We start from the raw sequence: 22,493 nt of genomic DNA on the forward strand, positions 1-22,493 counted from the left end.
AAAAAAAAAGAATGATGTTTCTCATAAAACTTAAACAATTTTTTTTCTGAAGGTAGCAGAAATTTTCGTGAAAGCATTTCCCTATCCTGAGGACGTGAGGGTTCCTTTAAGAGACAAATATCACTCGCTTCACCAGAGACTCAGACACTGTGTTGTGAAAGGTATTATTTGTTGTTTCTCAGATAGCTAACAGATAAATTGCGGAAGATTCCCTTTTTGTTTTGAAAATATTTATTTACTGTTGCTTATGTGTCTATGCATTTTTGCCTCTTCCTTGAGATAGAAGTATGAGAAGGTAGAAACATTTCTCCATTGCAGAAAGACTAATCTCTTGCTTTGGAACCAGATGAAGCTGACTTCGGCTCATGGCTCTGTCAGTCAGTAACTGTGCGATCTTAGGCAAGTTGCTCAGTCTCTCTGAGCCTCATATCTTTATTTGTAAAGTGGGCATAGTATTACCTGCTTTATGATGTGTATTCAGAGAGGATTAAGTAAGATAATATAAAATGAGCATATGGTACTTTGTATATTGCAAGTATTTGTTGAAAACAAGTAATTTCCCTTTATGGTTATTTATGCTTCTAATTTTGTTCTTCAAAATTAGAATACACACATTTCTTACTGTGGTAAAATGCATATAATATAAAATTTACCATTTTAGCCATTTAAAATATGCAATTCATTGACATTAAATACATTTACAATGTTGTGGAATTTTTAAAGAATTAAAATTACCCTGCTTTTTAGAACTATAATTCAGTATTTAAGTCCAGGTATGTCCAGTGATTTTGTATTATTCTATTAATATATTGTATTTGTGATTTGTATTTTTCTTAATACTTTTTTTTGACATCCTCTAAAATATTCTGTTTATGTATTAAATAATGTTTTAAAATGTTTCTATAGGCAGCCTTGAAAACCTTCCCTTGCTATTGTTTCTTATTACTTTTAGTAAGAAAAATGTCCTTGATTTTTTTGGCTAGAATTATCCTCATTTTATCTTATTCTCTATGTGAGAATAGAAAAAACATTCATTATTCTTTTTATTAAATATAATTATCCTTCTGAGTTTTAAAACAGTTAAATCACTTAAAGTTTTTTTTTTCCAGGGCATACTTTTTCTTCATGAGGTCTAGGTTCTGTCTCTTTTACTGTGTTCTTTAATGGACCTTCTTAAGCTTCTGCAGTTCTACTTTAAAATATCTTTCCAGTAAATACTGAAGAAAACACAACCAGTAAGAATGTGGAAATAAGCCTTAGTCATCAGTTAGGTTTCTTGTCCCCAGGAGGGACCAGAGTTGGGTCTCCTATGTCTTGAATTGAAATATTTTAATGAACACTAAGACTTTTTATTCTTTTCTTTCCAGGACCCCAGACTGAGGAAATGATGTCTGTTGTCATGCATTCTATCCAGAAAGTGAGGGTGAAAGCTCTAAAACGTGTGCAGAGAAATATAGGCTCTTTTGAAGTGAATATATGGGAACCAATTGAAGAAGAGAAACCAGATGAGGCTCCAGGAGTTGACAGATATTCCCTGGGGACTAGTTTGAGCAGAAGTACACTCACAGAACTGGGGGATTCTGTGGTTCACAGTGATGCAGATACGTTCTCTGAAGCTTTGTCGGTTGAAGAAAAAAGTAGGATAAATATCTATCAAAGGTACAATTGAGATCTTTTAATCACTGGCATTCACTTCCTTTGAAAAGTAGCTTTCAGGCATCTGATGAGCTGATTTCTGGTCCCAGCAACCCTCACTGATTGTGCTATTAATAATATGAATGATAAGTGCCACCCCCTCCACTCATAAGAATATTAGGAGTATAAAATGAGACTATACATTTGAAAATTTACTTTAAGTATTATTGATATATGAAATAATTTTGCCATCTGAAATTATAAAATCAAAGGAGTAGATGAAATTCTACACTTCACTGGAGGACTTTCAGTTTTTTTTAGTAATCTTTAGACTTAAATAGTTTGAGGTTACTGAGTTAGCCATATTATTTTTAAGGAAATTTTTCCTTAAATTTCCTTAATATTTTTAAGGGAAATATTTCAGGGAAGGAAATTGCCTCAATCAGAAGGGATGGGATGCTTTCAGCCCAGGTGGCCAACACCTATTCTCTTACTGAGGGAACTAAGGATCTGTGTTCTGCCCTAAGAATCATGTTGAGAAGAAACATTTAAAAGGAATTGTGGTTGGGCAGTTAAGGTGTCCGCCCAACAGGTTTCATAACAGCTAAAAGTGTTTAGAAAAAGTTCCCAGTTTTTGTGTGGTAAAACAAAAAAGGTCAGTCTTGCTTATTATACATGGTATTAGGGGAGCTGAGCGGGCAGATGCAAGAGAGAAACAAGAAATCCTAAATTTTGTTGTATATCAGTGGCTTGGAGTTTTTGTTGACTTTGTATTCCTAAAATCTGACCCATTAGAGGACTATTTCTTTTACCCACAGAAAAATTATTCATGTTCTTTTATAGTGAAATTTCTGTGGACACATTTTAATCTCTTCTAATACAAATTTTCCCTTTTGATATTAATTTTTTTTTGATCTCATAGTAGAAATGTTCCACTCTTGAAAACACTTAGAAATCATTTAGTCCCACTCCCTCGTTTGAAATGTAGGTAATTGAGGCACACAAAATATACATGACTTAATCATTGGAGAGAATTTTTCATGTCAATTCTAAGATCAGTTTTAGTGATTAAATGATCTCTAATTTTGTCTTATTTTATTTTTTTGCTATAGAAATGCCCCAAATCACATGGAATTAACATCGATTCGTAAGCCAACTGATAAAAGGAAAATGTGTAATCAGAAAGAAAATCCTACAAAGAAAGAAGATCATGAAAAGTTATCACAAAATACACTTCCTGTAATAGGTGTTTGGGAATTTGAACGTGATGATGATGAATATATTAAATTCCTTGATCTGTTTTTGAGTTACATTCTTGAAAGAGACCTACCTTATTCCAGGGATGCTGACATTCCATTTCTAACTAGTTTTTCTGGAAAGCTTAGAGAACATGAACTTAATTCTTTACTTTTTGATGTACATACAACATTAAAACGACATCAGAGCAAAACTAAAAGCCAGAATGTGTTTAGAGCTGGTTCTTGCTTTGTTGTTGCTCCTGAGTCCTATGAATCAGAAAAATCATCCTCTTTAAATGATGAATATGGCATGCATTTAGAAAACCAGGAACTTTCATCATCAGTACTGGTTAATCAAGGAATCAAACCTTTTTTACAATATCCTTCGAATGAAGTCAATAAGAATGAAGGAATGAGTGGATTATTTGGTTTAAAACAAAGCTCAATTTACAAAATACAAGATGACACTAGAGAGAAATGTCTAATCCAGAGATCATCAAACCACATTTTTTGGACTCCCAAGTCCATTAAAACTAGAAGATGTATTTTCAAAGCTATTCAGTGCAATGATATTAACCCTCAAGAAGATCTTCCTTTAGCACTAAACACTTTTGGCAGTATAGGAAGACTGCTGGAATGGATGATAAGGTGGTCTAATAGAAGGCTACTCTGTGATTCTGGTATAACTGAGTCATCCTCTGAGTACAGTCCAGTAATTCGTGTAAAGACCTCTACAGCTGCCATTCTTACATCATTATGGCTTTTGGAACAACCCTATTTTGCTACATATAAGGCAAAAAATGCCATTATTAAGGTAAGCATATCAATTGTTTATTACTTACAAATGAGAATTCTCATTTTAGATTAAAACTATGTTTACATTTCCCATCTATTAAAGAATCATTAAATAATAGAAAATTAATGACAATGTTGATTATAATCAGTATCTCCTATTTTTTTCTTCCAGTGGTTCCTTTAATTCTTAACAATAAAGTGCTTTCAGAGAGGCTGTGAGGTTTTGAAGTTTTATGTGTATTTATAAAAAAGAAAAAAAGGAAGGAGATAATTTTAAGTGATATTACAAGTGGTATTACACGTATATTATTTCTCCTTTCAGTTTCAGGTTTTGGTTCAGATGAAGGAGGACTAGGTGGCTCTGTAGTTTTAATTACTGATGTCTCATCAAGTCCGTTAGGGGATAGTTTTTCTTATACTCTCAGGCCAGAAGAGGTTGGAGAACCAAACACAGAAAGGCAGATGGGGGAGTCAGTAGAGGAGTTAATGTTTAATTAACTATTCTTTCTTCCCTAGTCAATGGCAAGTGCTTTTATTCTGAAGTAGTTTATTCTAGGCTGAAGGATGTGAATGTGTGTGTGTATGTGTGTGTGTGTATGTGAATATGTGAATTTGTTTTCTTTTATTTTTTACTTATTCATTTTTTGAGACAGAGTCTTGCTTTTTGTTTTGTTTTGTTTTTTGTTTTTTTTGAGATGGAGTCTCACTCTGTCACCCAGGCTGGAGTGCAGTGGCGTGATCTCAACTCACTGCAACCTCCGCCTCCTGGATTCAAGCGATTCTCCTGCCTCAGCCTTGTGAGTAGCTGGGACTACAGGCACGCGCCACCATGCCTGACTAATTTTTGTATTTTTTAGTAGAGATGGGGTTTCACCATATTGGCTAGGGTGGTCTCAAACTCCTGACCTTGTGATCCGCCCGCCTCGGCCTCCCAAAGTGCTGGGATTACAGGTGTGAGCCCCTGCGCCTGGTCCAGAGTCTTGCTTTATCACCCAGGCTGGAGTGCAGTCTTAGGATCACAGCTGTCTGTAGCCTTGACCTCCTGGGCTCAAGTGATCCTTCCACTTGAATCTTCCAAGCAGCTGGGACCACAGGCTCATGCCACTATGCCTGGCTAATTTTTAAATTTTTTATAGAGACAGGGTTTCCCTTTGTTACCCAAGCTGGTCTCAAACTCCTGAGCTCAAGTGACCTTCCCACCTTGGCCTCTCAAAATGTTGGGATTACAGGTGGGAGCCACCACACTAGTCCTTTTTTTTCCTTGAGATTGGTTTCTGTTATCATAAGGTATACAGTTTATATGATACTGTGATATTGGTCATCCTTGAAATGTGTATTTCTAGGTAATGTATATGGAAATTTTAAGTGAGACAAAAAGGATGTACCTTGTGTTTTTAGCTGCATGTATTTTTGTCTACTATGTCATTTTGAAATAACTACTGAATGTCTTTATGATATAGCAAAGGGAATGAAATGAGGATATTATAATTTTTTTGCCATTGTTTTGTGGCCTGAAAACAATGACAATATGCCTTACAAATTTGTAAGGCTGATTTCTTTTGAATACTATTTAGGTAGTCAGATTTGCTTTTTCCAGTTAGAATAAAGACTTGATCATTGCTTCAGCAACAAATATTGAGTTGTAGAAATGCAGTAAATATTTGATAAATGAATAAGAGGATTATTCAGGATTCCTGTAGAAAGAATGAATAATTTTAAAATATGGTGAAAAAGAAAGGGTTCAATAAATACTAAATACTTTAAATGGTTTGCTTTAGATGGTAGAGAATCGTGACACTGGGTGTCAGATTGGACCCAATATTGAGAGGGAGAGCAAATCAGATGCTGGCGGTTCAGTTGCAGTAGCAACTCCAGGTGGAACTGAGGAAAGAAATGGTCAGAATAAATCTTGTCAAAATATCTTGAAGTAAGTTGCCGATTATACTCTTCTTTTCAATATAAGACACGTGGTTTGATGGCATTTGGGCTTAAAGGGAAGATCAAACCCTTGAAAGTTAAAGGAATGAGCATTTTTTGAAGTAGAGGAGCAGGCAGTGAGCTTTCTGAGGTGCTTTAACAATTCATTGCAAATTGTATTTCTTCCCTCTTGGTCTAGCTTATATCTTCTGAGAGAGCAATTAATTCATCCTGAGGGATTCCTTTATCAATTTATTTCCCATATCAGAAGTTGAACTAATCCTTTCATCCATTTTTATATATGAAGCAATGCTAGGAGTAACATAGCTTTGAATACCAAGGCAAAAGCCATTATAGCATGAAGAGTCCTTTGTGAGAATGATAATTTTAGATAAGTTGAAATTATTCCGATCATTCGAGTAAATAAAAACTATGATGTTTAGTTGTTTACTGAACAATCTTTACCTGAGCTTCTGTGTATCAGAATTTTTTAAAGAAAGATTTTATAAATATGAAACCAAAGTTTGTTCTTTGCTTTTAAAAAACTGAATTAAGCCGAGATTGCGCCATTGCACTCCAGCCTGGGCGAGACTCCATCTTAAAAAAAAAAACCAAAAAAAAAACCCAAAACTGAATTAGCTCTTTATCTCCAAGAATAGTTGTAATTTTAGTTGCTGCATTTTTTTCAGTAGAATGCCAACTGAAGCAGAAAATCCTGATATAAAAGAAATCAATGATGATATTATTTCCGTCACTCATAATACTAAAAAAGAATTTATAGATATTGATGAGAATCTTTTAGAAGTAGAAGCATTTACAGAAGAGGAAATGGATATGCACATATCAGACTATGAAGGTCAGTTCATTTAGATAATCTATTTTTTTGGCTTTATTAATTTGAAATTGGTAAATAATATTATCTGAGGTAACTTATTTAGTCTTATACCTAAGTTAGTATGTTTACAGTAGCCTAAAATAAAAAATTAAGAGAATTAAATATTTATGAAATATTGAGCATATTAACTCTAATTTTGGTTTTAATAAAACCAAGAAGATCTAAGGTATTTTTATGTTGGTGCTCTTTTACAATTGTTGGGCGTCTTGTGCTGCTTATATAATAATTATGGTCTGTTAATTTCTGTGAAGCAACTCTATAAACCTCTCCCCAGCAGTCTTCCTTAAGACAGAAACTCTCAGAGCACTACGTGGAGTTAAACATACTGAATAATAAGGGCTCTCAAGGCTCATCTGGGATTTACCTGATGAAGATGGAATAGACTCCAGGTGTTTTCAAAGACTGTCTTTATAAAAAGGATAGAAAATATTTCTGTCATTATATTGTTTCTGGTAATATTCCCTGAGCCCCCTAAAAAGTCAATAGCTTATTTTTTAAATGATCAGTTTCTCTTCATCTTCACTTATCGCTAGAAGACACTGAAGAATCTGTTGGAGGTTTCAGAAGTCCCAGTCTTGCCATTTGCATGATGACGTTACCACAGCAGTTAGAAGAAGTAAGTCAATAAATAGTGGATATAATTATTCTTCTTTCATTTTGTATAGTGTTTAAATTATACATGTTTTTATTCATTGTTATTAAATATATCAAAGCAGGGCTAGCTCTTAAAAATGCACTATGGGTTGTAGAATATAGCCATGCTGTGTGGCATTTTTCTTTCCCTGAAATTCTAGTACAGTGTAGTAACCTGTCCAGTAATTTCAGGCAATGAAATTTTCACGTCATAAACTGCTTTAGCAAATTTATTTAATCAAGAGTAGCAAATGTGTCCTTTATTTAAAAAGTATGGAAGTATGGCCAAGCATGGCAACTGATGCCTGTAATCCCAGCACTTTGGGAGGCTGAGGCGGGAGGATTGCTTGAGGCCAGGAGTTTTAGACCAGCCTGGTCAAGAGAACAAGACTCCATCTCTACAAAAAATTAAAAAATAGCCAGGCATGGTGGCATGCGCCTGTAGTAGTCTCAGCTACTTAGAAGGCTGAGGTGAGAGGATCATTTGACTCCAGGAGTTTGAGGCTGTAGTGAGCTGTAATGTGCTACTACATTCCAGCCTGGGCAACAGAGTGAGACCCTGTCTTTTAAAAAAAAAATTAAAAAGTATAATTCAGCTGTTGTATACTTTTTATACATATATATACTTTTTGATATTATTTTTCTCAAAACTCTATACACTGAATTTCCAGGGGGAACATAGACATTTCCAATTATTGTAACAATTCTGTGTTTTTGTTTTTTTTTTTCGAGATGAGGGTCTTGCTCTTTTGCCCAAGCTGGAGTGCAGTGGCACGATCATGGCTCACTGCAGCCTGGAATTCCTGGAATAAAGTCATCCTCTTGCCTCAGCCTCCCAAGTAGCTGGGTCTTACTATAGGTGCACACCACTATGCCCAGCTAATTTAAAAAAAAAAAACATTTTTTTGTAGAGACTGGGCCTTGCTATGTTGCTTAGGCTGGTCTTGAACTCCTAGCCTCAACCTCTCAAAGTGCTGAAATTACAGGTGTGAGCCACTGTGCCCTATCTGTTGTAACAATTCTTTTTTATTTTTATTTTTATTTTTATTTTTGAGACAGTCTTGCTCTGTTGCCCAGGCTGGAGTGCAGTGGTGTGATCTTGGCTAACTGCAGCTTCCACCTCCCAGGTTCAAGCAATTCTGCCTCAGCCTCCCAAGTAGCTGGGACTACAGGTATGCGCCACCATGCCTGACTAATTTTTTGTATTTTTTTATAGAGACAGAGTTTCACCATGTTGGCCAGGCTGATCTTGAGCTCCTGACCTCAAGTGGATCTGCCTGCCTTGTAACAATTCTTTTAAAAAAGATTCATTTTTCCTGGTTTTATAGTTGTTTTTACAGGGAAATGAATAATCATATAGTGTTAGGTGTATATAATTTACAGTGTGTTAGTCTACTGACACAATCTTGTCTTTGTAACTTAGCATGCTCAATAGCCCAGTGTGACAGACTGGAGGCAATTCACACAGTATAAAGATTAGGTCAGAGCAGGACTGGGAGTACATTTTACTGTTTGATTTCTCACTTGCTTGTAGACTGTTGTTACTCTGGTTAAGTGGCTAATATGAGACTCAAAATACTCAAGACAGTAATACCTATTTGTTTTACCTGTTTTCTTTTTGGGTACTATTCATTTTAACAGGAGTTCACAGAAGAGGTTCAGTGTCAAAGGGAAGAACCACTGGAGACAATTATGGAGGAAAAATCGACTGAACAAAAAGGGTAAGGGGGAAAAAAGTATGACAGTGATTGTCACTGGTTACCTCAGTGAAGCTTTCAGCTTTTTTCCTTCATAATTTACAATACATGATTTAGGGTGGTATTGTGTTTCTAGTGAAACTGTAACTTCAGTTTATAGTTATGGTAAAATGATTTTTGGTAAATGTTATACTTCTATGTATTGATAGAGTGAAATAAATAATGATATCTAAAATGCCTTTTGTTCTCTCATCACTATCAGCCTTATCAAAATAAAGCTGTAAATAGGCCAAAGCTTATTTAGCTGCTAAGTAGGGAACCACTTTTCATACTTATTCCATTTTTATTGAGTCAAATAAAGAATGATTATAAATTATTTTATGTATGTATAAAATCTTTCACTGTTGTGATGATTACTATACACTATTCATTAGAGCTATGATGTACACATACACTGCCGGCTAGCTTATTGCTTCAAGGAGAGCTGAAGGCAGTTTTCATGTGTTGCAGTTTGGACATGATTTCTAAATCTTTAGAATTTTAGAAGTTCTAAATTTTAGAATTCCCTTAGATCAGAAAGGCAACATGGCCAGGCGTGGTGGCTCATGCCTGTAATCCCAGCACTCTAGGAGGCCGAGGCAGGTGGATCATGAGGTCAAGAGATCAAGACCATCCTGGCTAACACGGTGAAACCCTGTCTTTACTAAAAATACAAAAAATTAACTGGGTGTGGTGGCGGGCGCTTGTAGTTACAGCTACTCGGGAGGCTGAGGCAGGAGAATGGCATGACCCGGGGAGGCGGAGCTTGCAGTGAGCCGAGATCAGGCCACTGCACTCCAGCCTGGGCAACAGAGCAAGACTCTGTCTCAAAAAAAAAAAAAAAAAGGCAACATAATTAGATTTTCTTTTTCTGTTCAGTATGCAAATTTTGTTAGTTTTTCTGTGGACAGTTAAAAAGAATATATTTAATACTATGGGCCTTTACAAGTAATTTAGATACTTCTATTCATAAAAATGATTCCTTCGGAAAATTACCCAAGAAGAGAGAGAGAGAAGACAAACACTAATCTTTACAGTTTCTTTTTTCTTTTCTTTCTTTTCTTTTCTTTTCTTTTTTTTTTTTTTGGAAACAGGGTCTTGCTGTGTTGCCCAGGTGTGCACCACCATGCCTAGCTAATTTTTTTGTATTTTTTTTAGAGATGGGATTCGCCATGTCGCCCAGGCTGGTCTCAAACTCCTGAGCTCAGGTGATCTGCCTGCCTTGGCCTCCCACAGTGCTGGGATTACAGTCGTGAGCCATCGTGCCCAGCCTCTTTACAGTTTCAAATGTGACAATGGGCTCTAGGGTTCTGAGCATAGTGTCTCCCTCTTCTATAGGTGAAATTTGGGTCTTAACTAACCTCATGTCCCCTCATTTTGGGTTCTGTTGTTTTCATTGCTGAGCAGTCAGCAGTATTTAAGTGGTGTTTTAAGTCATCCAGACATATTTTTTTGCTTTTGCTTAGATCTGTTACTAATTGCTATGGAGACAAATGTAAACAGATTGTAATTATGAGCTAAACATTATAGAAGATTAGAGGATGTTTAGACTCTTAGATGGCTGAGCATAGATCACTCATACCTTAGATAATGCAAAGAATATCTTGCTTACTAATCACCTGTTAATTTTTATTGATAGTACGATCAAAGCCTTTTCACATCCTGGGCATACCACTCCTCAATCAATGCAAGTAGATACAAGTTCAGAAATTTCTAGGTAAGAAGTTTTGCCTACTATACCATTTAAAAATAGTTGTGTTTTACAAATCACAGAGTGAAAGTATGCTGACTGTACCATTTTTGAAACAATTGCTACATTTTGACTGAAAACTAAGAAAATAAATGAAAGCAACATAAAACATTGAAAGAGCAGCATAAGCACACAGATCTGACATCTTTCATTACTGAGTTTCCACTAGCGATTGTATTTTAAAGTTACACAGGAACTATGTTGAGCAGTCTTTTCTGAAAAAAAGTAGTGATATATTATTGAAAGATGAAGTTGTTGCTCATTTTCAGCTTCTAACTGATTTCTTGTAGTGTTTGAAATGCTTTTAATTCTCTCACAGAACAGACTCATCCGGTTCTTTTGAACAGAGTGCTTAGTGTTTAGAAATCTTGCCAAAATAGGAAAATATAGCACAGCTTTACCTCAGAAAAAAATTTTCATAGTTAGAATCGATCTCCTTGAGACCTGTTGAAAGCAAAGCCCAATAAACTTGTTTTAAAATGGGCAGATCTGTTTGTGCAAGGAGACCTTCTTCACAAAATGTTGTTGCGTCTGCATGAGTCCTCATACCCAGATCCGGCCCTTTTGCTACACTCAGTTTAAAGAGCTTCTGAGACTGGCCTGGGCTGTGCACATCCAGCTGTACCTACAGCTCAGTTTACCCCTACACCTGCCCCTACTGTCCCAAGGCCTTCTTGAGTGCCAGTGACTTGTGCAAGCATGAATGCACCCACCCTGTGCCCAAGGGGACCTCTACAGCCCTGGAGCCCCTTGTGGCTTTACTAGGAATGCCTGAAGAGGGGTCAGCCTGAAACCCATTCCCCCTTCCATCACACTTCAGGAACCCAGTCGCCAGAGGGTGCCTCCTAAACCTTCTTTGGCTCCGCTCACTCTTTAGATTCCAGATCCCTGTCACTGGGCAACTAACTCCCTTGTCACCCAGCTAAGAAAGCTGGGGACAGTGGAGGCTGGCAGCAGCTGTGAGAAACATGATTCTCAAGGAGCAACACTCAAAGCTTTCACTTTGGCAGAAAAGGAAAAGGTAGATCAGTTGTAATGCCTATTTTTTGTGAATTTGCCAAATAAAGTTTTTTTATTGGGTGTGTTAAGATGCTCGATAAAAGGCAAATATTATTGCCAAATGGGAATGAGTGTAAACCTAAATAAGTCTATATGAAATTTAATATGTTCTTTTCTTTTTTGGAAACAGTGATCTGTTTGAATCTGATAACTGCCTGCTCCCTTGCTTAGTTTATAAAATGTAGAAAACTTTGAGTATCTGCTATGTTTGAGGAGTCATCCCCCAACAGTCATTTTGTTTTTTTAAAAAAAAAACCTAAACACCTTGCTTTGATCCTTAATTTTTATTTGTAAATAAGCATTTTTTATTAGGGTTTATGGTACATTTAAACTCTGAGGTTTGCTTGGAAATGAAATGTTCACAGTACTATTGTTTCACATTTAATGATGATAAACAGTAGTTTTCTCTACTGATCCTAGAATTAAGTTTTTTGAACCCAGTTTTTCCCTAGTTTTCTTAACTCTATGCTGGATCATTAATTTTAGTCAAAAACATATTTCTAAGCCAAATTACAAATTGTGAAGTCTGTACAGCTAATCAGAATGATTCCACAGGTCTCAAATTCAGATGTCCACAGGGACCAGGCAAGTGAAATATATGTCAGCTCTTGGGTTTGCAACACCCTATGAAGGAGCCCATCACTGACTAGACAATCCCTTAATAAAGATGAAAATTGAGCTGATGACAAATGTGTCTGGGGGGCTGACGGGCACTAGAGAGAAAGGCTTTAGGGTTTAAATTTCTAGAAAACTACTAGAATAACCTTTAAATTGGAAGACAAAAGTGGGATCAAAATATTCTGATCATAGACATTCAATTTGTTTTTTGTCAATTTTAATGCATGTTTTTTATTTAAATGCTTTCCACGCAGTGCACAGATTTCTACATATAAAGAAAAATCTTCCTCAGTTCCACTTCTGATACCAAATGGAGTCAATGTTGCTTCACAACCACCTGCTCCAACACCTCAGAAGACCCAGAGAAATGAATGCACGGCTCAGTTACCAGATTGTTCGGAGTCCGTTAGGCAGATGCTGCAAGATGAAATGTTTAAATTAGTTCAGGTAAGCACATCTCTATATAAGTAAGTAAATCTACACATAGTGTACATGTAGGGTTTTAAAATATTAATAGATTTCCAGAAATTGACAAGGTAAAATTATATCATAAGCATTTCTCTGCTTTGGGTACTTTTCATTCAAATGTTTATAACTGGTTGGGCGCAGTGGCTCACGTTTGTAATCCCAGCACTTTGGGAGGTCAAGGTAGGAGGATTGCTTGAGACCAGGAGTTTGAAACCAGCTTGGGCAACATAGTGAGACTCTGCTAGGAAACTCTACTAGGAAAAAAAAGACCTCTAGGGCCCAGAGGTCTAGGCTAAGCTACCTACTTCTCACAATGACCTATTTTTACTGAGCTCTTTGGGATGCAGCTGCTCACAAAAGTGAGGTGGGGAGTAATCAAACCAGATTAGTGGGCTCCTACTCAAAAGTATCCAAGGTTTATTTTCCAGCTGACACTATCACATATTTCTTATCCATATTTCTTGTGCTTGAGTTGAAACTGTCAGCTGCATTTCAAATTACTGTTCACTTTGACTTTCATCATACCTGGCTATCCTTTTTTTCTGTTTACCAACAATGGTTAATTATTTACCTTTTTAGAAACATTAGTTTCCTTCAGATCTAAACCTCTGCTCATTTGTCCTACATTCACTTCCATATCCTTTTATGTGATGTAATATATACCATTTCCATATTGATGATTCTCGGCACTAATTTTCTTTTTAAAAAATTTTTTTATATTTTTATTTTTTGAGACGGAATCTCACTCTGTTGCCCAGGCTGGAGTGCAGTGGTGTGATCTCGGCTCACTGCAACCTCTGCCTCCCAGGTTCAAGCGTCTTCTGCCTCAGCCTCCCGAGTAGCTGGGATTATAGGCATGTACCACCTTGCCTGGCTAATTTTTATATTTTTAGTAAAGATGGAGTTTCACCATGTTGGCCAGGCTGGTCTCGAACTCCTGACCTCAGGTGATCTGCCTGCCTTGGCCTCCCAAAGTGCTAGGATTACAGGCGTGAGCCGCTGTGCCCAGCTGCACTAATTTTCTCTTTGAACTTAGGGGCCTTGATGAGAATAGTTGTTCAGCATGTCTCCCTGTCCCATGAAACTTACTGAAACTAATTTTATTCTTATTCTCCCTAGTCCCTTGTTTCCTTTTTCTGTTTAGTAGCACCACTGATTCTACCAGCTTAATGTTTTAGAGACATCTCTCAAACTGTTAGATGGATTACTTGGGGACTTCACTGGTCACTGTCCTATATATTTAACACATTATCCAGATAATTCTGATGCACACAAAAGATTAAGAATCACTATCTTCAAAAGTCATCTTTGCCTTCTTTCACAACCCCTACCCAGTGTTTTACTATGCCCTCTTGAATTTTTTGCCCATACTATATGTCGGTAATAGCCACTTGCTATTTCTATAGCAGTGGCTAACCTTAGATTCTTAGTTTCATTCTTCCATTGTCTTCTATATTCTAGGACACTTTCTTCAGGTATTATTTTAATAATATTAGTCACCTGTTTAAAAATCTTCAGTAAATTTCAGGAACAAATTTGTATAATATATGATATCAATCTTGTTTTAAAAATAGAAAGAAGCCAGGCTCTTTATATTTTTAAATTTTATAAGAGGTGGCTCATACCTGTAATCCTAGTGCTTTGGGTGGCTGAGGTAGGAGGATTGCTTGAGGCCAGGAGTTTGAGACCAGCCTGGACAACATAGCAAGACCTCATCTCTACAAAAACAAACAAACAAACAAAAACTCAAAAAGCAAACCATTATCCAGGCATGGTAGCACATGCCTATAGTCTCAGCTACTCGGCAGGCTGAGGTTGGAGGATGCTTTGAGCCCAGGAATTTGAGGTTACAGTGGTCTATGATCAGTCTACTGCACTCCAGCCTGGGTAGCAGGGTGAGACCTTGTCTTTTAGATAGAATAGATAGAGAGAGAGAGAGAGAGAGAGAGAGAGAGTAAGCTAGAGAAAGGAAATATACTAAAATGTCAATGCTCATTATTTTTGAGGGTAGGATTATGAATGATATTTATTTTATTTTTAAAATTTCTGTTTTTTCCTGTGTGTATTTACTTTATAATTAAAAGAAAACTACATTTTTTAAAACCTGCACTATTTCCCTATTGGTTTGTTCTATCAAATGCAAATTCTTCTGTTGGCCTTCAAAAACTTCACTTTGAAGTCTTTACCTTCCCTCCTTTCCTGCCTTACTTTCACAAGTCTAGTTGTTCTCAAAGTATGATGCCTGGACGAGTAGTATCAGCATCACTTAGACGTTGGAAATACAAATTCTCAGATCCCTATCCTAGACCTGTTGAATCAGAAACTTGGGATAGGGATCAGCAGAGTCGTTCAAGTCCTCCAGGTAATTCTGATGCATGCCGAAGTTTGTGAACTTCTGTACTAGCCTATCTTTTCATTATCCCTGCTGTAAATCTCTTGTTCCAGCTAAGCCAATGTCTATGCTAGTGCTTCCCAAGCTTTTCTGGACATTTAAATAACCTGGTCATCTTAATGAATACAGATGCTCGTTCCTATCCTCAGACATTGCGATTATTGATAGGGAGTGACCTGGTCATCGGGACTTATAAATACTTCTCAGGTGATTGTAATGTGCAGCAAAGTTTGGGGACAACTGGTGTCTGACTACTTTCACCTAGTCAGCGTTTCCAAGGGAATTCCTTGCTCTTCACCTGTGTACTGCTTTCTGCTCATTGCTGAAAACTGTCCAAAATACACTTATTCTGGGAATCTGTCTTTTTTCGTGTGTGTAGACAGAATCTTACTCTGTCACCAGGCTGGAGTGCAGTGGCACGATCTTGGCTCAGTGTAACCTCCGCCTCCCTGGTTCAAGCGATTCTCCTGCCTCAGCTTCCCGAGTAGTTGGGACTACAGGCCCGTGCCACCACGCCCAGCTAATTTTTGTATTTTTAATAGAGATGGGGTTTCATCATGTTGGCTAGGATGGTCTCAATCTCTTGACCTCATGATCTGCCTGCCTCGGCCTCCCAAAGTGCTGGGATTACAGGCGTGAGCCATTGTGCCCGGCCTATTCTGGGAATCTGTCTTTATCCCACTCCTTTGATCCCTGGGATGTTTATGGAAACTGAATACTGTAAACTGTTTGCAAATAGTTCCAAGTTTCATTCGCAAGTGAGTATTCATATGCCTGGTTGACAGGAAGTTATCATTTTTTTCCTCTCCCTTTAAAAAAAAAAAAAATTTCCCTGACTATGCCTCCTGCTCAGCATTCATGATTCTCATAGATACTAAGACAAATGTGTGACTATTGTAGAGTACTCAGATGATTATTGTTATTCCTTAGATTCTTTTTGTTATATTTTAAGATATCGCTTCAATTTTTGTTTTATTCAAGCTGCAGCAGATCAACTTCATGAGCCTAATGCAAATAGTAGGATCATCCTTTGCGAATCTCCCAGATATACAACAACTTGTACAGCAGTCTCAGTCTGTGCATTTAGGGGAAAGCCAAGAATCAAACCTAAGAGGATGTGGTGATGTTGACGACAGCAACAAAAATCTTAAGGAGAGATTTTTTATTAAACCACAGTCAATGGGAGAGAACACCAGAGAGCCTCGCAAGAACAGCCCACACTGCCATGAAGGAACTATCCCATCTGGTAAAAATAGTACTGGAAACGTACAGGTAATGTATGTAAAAATACCATTAATGGCTGGGCGCGGTGGCTCATGTCTGTAATCCCAGCACTTTGGCAGGCCGCACCTGAGGTTGGGAGTTCGAGACCAGCCTGGCCAACATCGTGAAACCCCGTCTCTACTAAAAATACAAAAGTTAGCCGGGTGTGGTGGCGCATGCCTGTAATCCCAGCTACTCAGGAGGCTGAGGCAGGAGAATTGCTTGAACTCAGGAGGTGGAGGTTGCAGTGAGCCGAGATAATGTCACTGTACTCCAGCCTGGGTGACAGAGCAAGACTCTGTCTCAGAAAAAATAATAATAATAATAATGTCCTGAGTAGTTCAATAGTCATCGTGTTTTTTGTTGAATAAATAATTTTTTTTTTAGCAGTTACTACATTCTACCCACTGCAAAACATACTGAATGCCATTTACAAAGGAAGGAATTTCTAATATATTCTAAACTTACATAATATCTTTTTTCTCTTCCAGAATGTTCCACATGGGAGTATTCCTTTATGTCAATTAAATGGCCAGCCCCAGAAAAGAGGACCAATTCCATCATCTCAAAACTTACCATCCACTTCGTTTTATCCAGCTCCTGCTGGAAATACTCACCTCTACCTTTTGTCCACACCTTCTGTTGTTCAGAAGGCACCTAGACTTATCCCACATGCAAAAACATTTAGTCCTGGTGATGGCTTTCCTTTGCTTCAATTTAAGTCTAAACAAGAATTCCAGCCCCTTTTCTTACATACAGGAAGTATTCCACAAGTTCCCTTCAGGCCTTTGCCACAACCAAGAGAGGCTTGGGGATTATCTGACTCCTTCCAACCTGCTCTGCCACAGAGAGCAGCACAAACTACTCCAGCATCCCATTTGAATGTAAGCCAGTATAATACTGAAGCCAGAAAAAAAGAAGTTGAGCAGAAGACATGGGCAGAAACTGTAATTACAGAAATTCCTAATCATGTGAACTTGGATCAATATGTTGGACAAGAAAATTTGACACCTCAACAGGACTCTTCAGTGTTTATAAAACCAGAAAAACTATTTGATGTTAAGCCAGGGACCCTTGAGATATCTCCTCACCATTCCTTTGGACTTCCGTTACTATACCTGCCACTTAAACCTCCTAATATGTTTCCATCAACCTCAAGAGCATCTATTACAGTTCCCTCAACACCTATCCAACCTATAGCAGAAGAAAGAAAATACCCAAGATTGTCATTACTTCATTCACATTTGTCCCCAGAAAATAGGGTAATGAATTTTTGTATGGTAATGCAAAAGCAGTGTCCTGCACTATTTTTTTCATACCATAAGTACTGTATGGTCAATGAAAAGCTCTTGTACATAAAAAAATGCTTGTTATAGAAAATAGCATATAAAAATTAGGTTTAAAATAATGATTGTAGCTGGGCATGGTGGCTCATGCCTGTAATCCCAATACTTTGGGAGGCCAAGATGGGAGGATCCCTTGATCCCCAGGAGTTTGAGACTAGCCTGGGTAACGTAGGGAGAAGCTGTCTCTATTAAAAAAAAAATTGTGTATTTTAAAGGTTTTAGGTCTTTCTATCAATACTGGAATTTACTGGACTCTTTCATAAATATTTCTGCTGCTCTGGGAAGAAATAAGAAGTAAAATTACCAGGTACTCTGTGTAAGATTTAAACACTCAAGAAAGCAAAAAAATTACCAGATGCTCTTGTTTATGTGTGTGTAGAGAGGAGAGCAAGTGAGCACACATATTGTTTGAGGTTCCCAGCAATTATTGTATGCTCTTCAAATCTTTGACAGGTTAAATTTGTTAAATAGACCCAGATCTGTGATTAGTAGCATATATATTAAAATGGTAGTTTTATAAACCCACCAAGTCCTCTTTAAAGGTATAACTTTTGATTTATGAAATTAAAATGGTTTAGGCTCTAGTTTTGAGGAGAGCAGTACTATCTTAGGGAGGTAATTGAGTAATGCATTCTGTGGTGTACTTTTATGATTTGAAGATGGTACTGGGAAAGGAAATGGTTATTCCTTAGAAAAAATACTTACCATGCTTCCTTTTCTTCTGAACATATAACGAGCCAAAGAAGAACCCCAAGTTTTTATCACCCAATTCCCAAGGCTTCAGGGATTTTCAGCATATTGCTGGTCTGTTCCATCTGTGGTTTTCGTGCCTCTACATCTTCCCTGTTCCAAACAATTTTAAGTTAAATGCTGGACATTATATAATTTCATTTATAAGAGGAAAGGTTTTTTTTGTTTTTATGTATGAGATGGAGCCTTGCCCTGTCACCAGGCTGGAGTGTAATGGCGCCATCTCAGCTCACTGCAACCTCCAACTCCCAGATTCAAGTGATTCTCCTGCCTCAGCCTCCCAAGTAGCTGGGGTTACAGGCACGCACCACAATGCCTGGATAATTTTTTATATCTTTAGTAGGGACGGAGTTTCACCATGTTGGTCAGGCTGGTCTCAAACTCCTGACCTTGTGATCAGCCCGTCTCGACCTCCCAAAGTGCTGGGATTACAGGCGTGAGCCACTGCACTTGGCCAGAGGAAAGCTTTTTAATAAGGGAATGAAATTAGGAAGTTGAGAACTTCTAGCTTAATTTCTGAAATAGGATGACCCATTTGAAACTTTCAGCACTTTAAATCACTTTTTCTCTAAGATACGTATACTCATATTGCCAGTTTAAATCAATTTGTTATATTTGATTTGTTCTAACTGTTGCACAGTTTAATTTAAACAAATGTATTTTTCCTCAGTCTTTTGTTGAAATATTACATAATTGAGTTTGCAATTTGTCATTCTTATGCTTTGTTTCTTTCTTGTAGTGCAAAAAAACACAACTTATCCCACTTGAAAACCTCATTGCGTTTAAACAAAGCCAACAGAAACTAACACATAATTTATTTGAACAAGGTGATGCTGGACACCTTCAACTTCTAAAGGTCAAAATAGAACCACCTGAAGTAAGACAAGGAAAGGACAGTAAAAAAAGGCAAGGCTTAAGTGAAATTTTATTTGATAATATCATATATCAGCAAGTTCATTATTATTTATAATCACACAGTAATCTGGTTCAGTCTCCTAGGCTATACACAATTGCACATTCAGTTTTCTTTTCAAATGTCATGCATCTGAAAACATTTTATGTGAGAAAAATTCCTATTTTGTGAGACAAATACTATAATTTTTTCCCATTTTATTAAGGAATTCTTTCCTACCATTCATAGACTGGAGGATTCTTTTACAGTGTCGGTAATAGGATGAACAGTCATTTGCTGCTCAAATATTTGGTACAATATCCCATATGCAGTAGTCCTCCCTTATCCCCAGGAATACATGCCAAGACCTTCAGTGGATACCTGAAACTGCAGATAGTACTGAACCCTATTATATATTTTGTTTTTTTCTATATATGCATGCCAATGATAAAGTTTAAGTTATAGATTAGGCACAGTAAGCAATGCACAATAACTAGTAATAAAATATAACAATTATAACTATATTGTAATACAAGTTATAAGAATGTGATCTGTTTCTCTCTGTCTCTCAAAATATCTTACTGCACTGAACTCATCTATTTTTGAACCATGGTTGAACTCTGATAACTGAAACCTTGGAAAGTGAAACCATGGATAAGCGGGGACTACTGTATCATCCAATACTTTGAACCAATCATCTTACCGTATTCTTTAGACTCTTACAGTAAGCAGGAGGGTAGGTGATGTAAATTGTTTCAGGGCACTAAGAAATGTGTATGTGAAAAGCAAGGCTGTGACTTCTAGTGAAGAGCACTTACTGTAGTGTTTTACCGCATATATTGATTGGTAGATTATTACTAAGTCTAGAAAATACTTTTAAAATTTCACATTTATCAGACTGTAAAATCTGTTACTAGTGCTCTCTTTCCAGAAATTTTCTGTTTCCATCTATTCCGTCTTCAAATTAAGTCTTCCCTTTAGCATTTTGAGACCTCTTTCCTCCTTGCTGTAATTTTGCTGAGGTGACTAAGTGTGCTTAATGTCTTCAAATAGACAATTGGAGGTATCTGATAGGGTTTCTGGCACCAGCTTCAAATCCACAGAAAAGAGAGTTTAATAATTACCTAAGATGTGTAACCCTGTCCTTAGATTCCAGTGACTAATATAGAATAGTCAGTTCAGTAGTAGAGGTTCTAGAAATAAATTTCACATTTGGTGTTTTGCTTATATTTGCTTGTATTTGCAGAATATCTTGCTAATTTAATTAAATGCTATTGAAAATAATTTATGAACGTAATTTTGTCAACTGTATCCCTATATAGCATGATAAATGAAAAGCAAATGTTGCTATAGTTGTAAAAGTATGTTTTATGCTATTATGTTTAACAGGCAAAGAAGAAGAGCTGAGAAAGAGCTGCAAGAAAAAAGATGTGAGAAACTGAGGAGAAAACCAAATGTGACTTTTCGACCAGAGAATTCCATAATTAATAATGATGATTCAGAAATCATTAAGAAACCCAAGGTATAGAAAAACTGCTATAGATTCTTCCCTGGTTTGCATGTACACTGAGTTTGGTATGTCTTTGTGGTTTATCTAGTCTGATTGCTGGGAGCTTCTGACTGTGACTAGGAGGATCTTCATATCATTCAGTATATCAGTCCCTGCTGCCTCCCTCCACAGAGCAGTAGACATAGAGTTCTGAATGTGAAAAGCAACTTGATGGTACATGAAAAACTGCAGTTTAGAGCATCTGCCTGTGTGGCTTTTTTATATTTGAAATCACCCTTTGCTTATTTCTATGACATCTTAATATATATGTTATGTTATTTGGGCTTCTCCTAATACAGTTTCACCGTTCTCTGAGATTCCTCTAGGATTTCCCAAACAGGTTTGTTGTGTAACCTCTATTTTAAGTCACGTCTTTTTTAAAAATTTAATTTATTATTATTTTTTAGAGATAGGGCCTTGCTCTGTTGCACAGGCTGTAGTGCAGTGGCATAAATATAGCTCACTGCAGCCTCCACCTCCTGGGCTCGGGCAATCCTCCTGCTTCAGCCTCCCAAATAGCTAGAACTACAGGTGTGTGCCACCATGCCCAGCTAATTAAAAAATATTTTTTGAGAGGTGGGACCTTGCTGTGTTGCCCAGGCTGGTCTCCAACTCCTGACCTCAAGTGATCCTTCCACCTCAGCCTCCTAAAACACTTGGATTATAGGTGTGAGCCATCATGCCCAGCTTTAAGTCAGGTCTTTTAAAATATACCTTCTATATTTGGTGACTGTCTAACTATTTTTGCAACAACAGATTAAATAGAAACGTATTAATAGTTTTGTTTACATTGATTTTTAAAAGGCATGCTTTTTCAGTCAGTCCTCAAGAGCATGTTTAGAGGCACTTAGTACAAATGTTTGTTGAGTCCATGAAAGATTTTTGACAGGATGGTGTACTATTTGAGTATTATCAAAGCTACTCTGTAGAAGAGAGTTGCACATGGTAACCTAGGAACGTTACATTAAATTGGTAATGCTCTTTTTTATTGTTTGGCTTATGTATTTTCTGAATTCATTTGTAGAGTTACTTTGATAGAGTAAATAATTTGATAGAATACTTATGTCTAGAATGATGGAAGTTGAAGTTATACATGAGAATTCAATCTTCATAGCTATTGATTTTTTTTTCAAAAATAATACACATCTTTGAGTTAATCATAGATTAATCCTGTGGGAATTCATTTAGGAACAACAAGAACATTGTGGTTCCCATCCTTTGGATGACTTCGACGTTCCTTTTGGTATGTATGTGTATGATTAATGTAATGTCTAAGTTTAGAGTTAAAATTAGCTTTCTAGAAATATGTACAATATGAAAATGAGGCTACCTACATTTCTGCCCAGCTGACTACAAATTCAAGGGTTCCTATACTCCACCCCCCTCAACTCAGGTTTGATAATTGACTAGAAAACCCACAGAAATTGGGAAAGCACTTTACTTATGATTACAATTTTATTATAAAGGATACGCAGTGGTGGGGGTGGGCAGCACAGGGCTTCCTTCCATGCCCTCTCTGGGATGGTCATTCTCCTAGCACATCCATGTATTCACCAA

At 37.0% G+C, this 22,493-nt stretch overlaps 1 protein-coding gene across 16 annotated transcripts in view; it reads left to right on the plus strand.

Annotated features, from left to right (window-relative positions):
* CPLANE1 (ciliogenesis and planar polarity effector complex subunit 1) overlaps positions 1-22,493 on the plus strand; it is a 142,857-nt gene that overhangs the window by 63,024 nt on the left and 57,340 nt on the right. For 9 of the 16 annotated variants that reach the window (XM_057302306.2, XM_008955980.5, XM_063604498.1 and 6 more), the window contains 14 exons: positions 53-161; positions 1,368-1,659; positions 2,748-3,687; positions 5,447-5,595; positions 6,275-6,441; positions 7,014-7,096; positions 8,755-8,834; positions 10,489-10,566; positions 12,531-12,723; positions 16,118-16,408; positions 16,891-17,661; positions 19,235-19,401; positions 20,777-20,909; positions 22,125-22,179. In XM_057302306.2, coding sequence (XP_057158289.1) covers positions 53-161; positions 1,368-1,659; positions 2,748-3,687; positions 5,447-5,595; positions 6,275-6,441; positions 7,014-7,096; positions 8,755-8,834; positions 10,489-10,566; positions 12,531-12,723; positions 16,118-16,408; positions 16,891-17,661; positions 19,235-19,401; positions 20,777-20,909; positions 22,125-22,179 — 3,508 coding nt within the window. The remainder of the gene's footprint in view (positions 1-52; positions 162-1,367; positions 1,660-2,747; positions 3,688-5,446; positions 5,596-6,274; positions 6,442-7,013; positions 7,097-8,754; positions 8,835-10,488; positions 10,567-12,530; positions 12,724-16,117; positions 16,409-16,890; positions 17,662-19,234; positions 19,402-20,776; positions 20,910-22,124; positions 22,180-22,493) is intronic. The other 7 variants (XM_063604496.1, XM_063604499.1, XM_063604501.1 and 4 more) reach the window with 3 other exon arrangements.

Source organism: Pan paniscus, chromosome 4 (genome assembly GCF_029289425.2).
Source record: "Pan paniscus chromosome 4, NHGRI_mPanPan1-v2.0_pri, whole genome shotgun sequence".
NCBI lineage: Eukaryota > Metazoa > Chordata > Mammalia > Primates > Hominidae > Pan > Pan paniscus.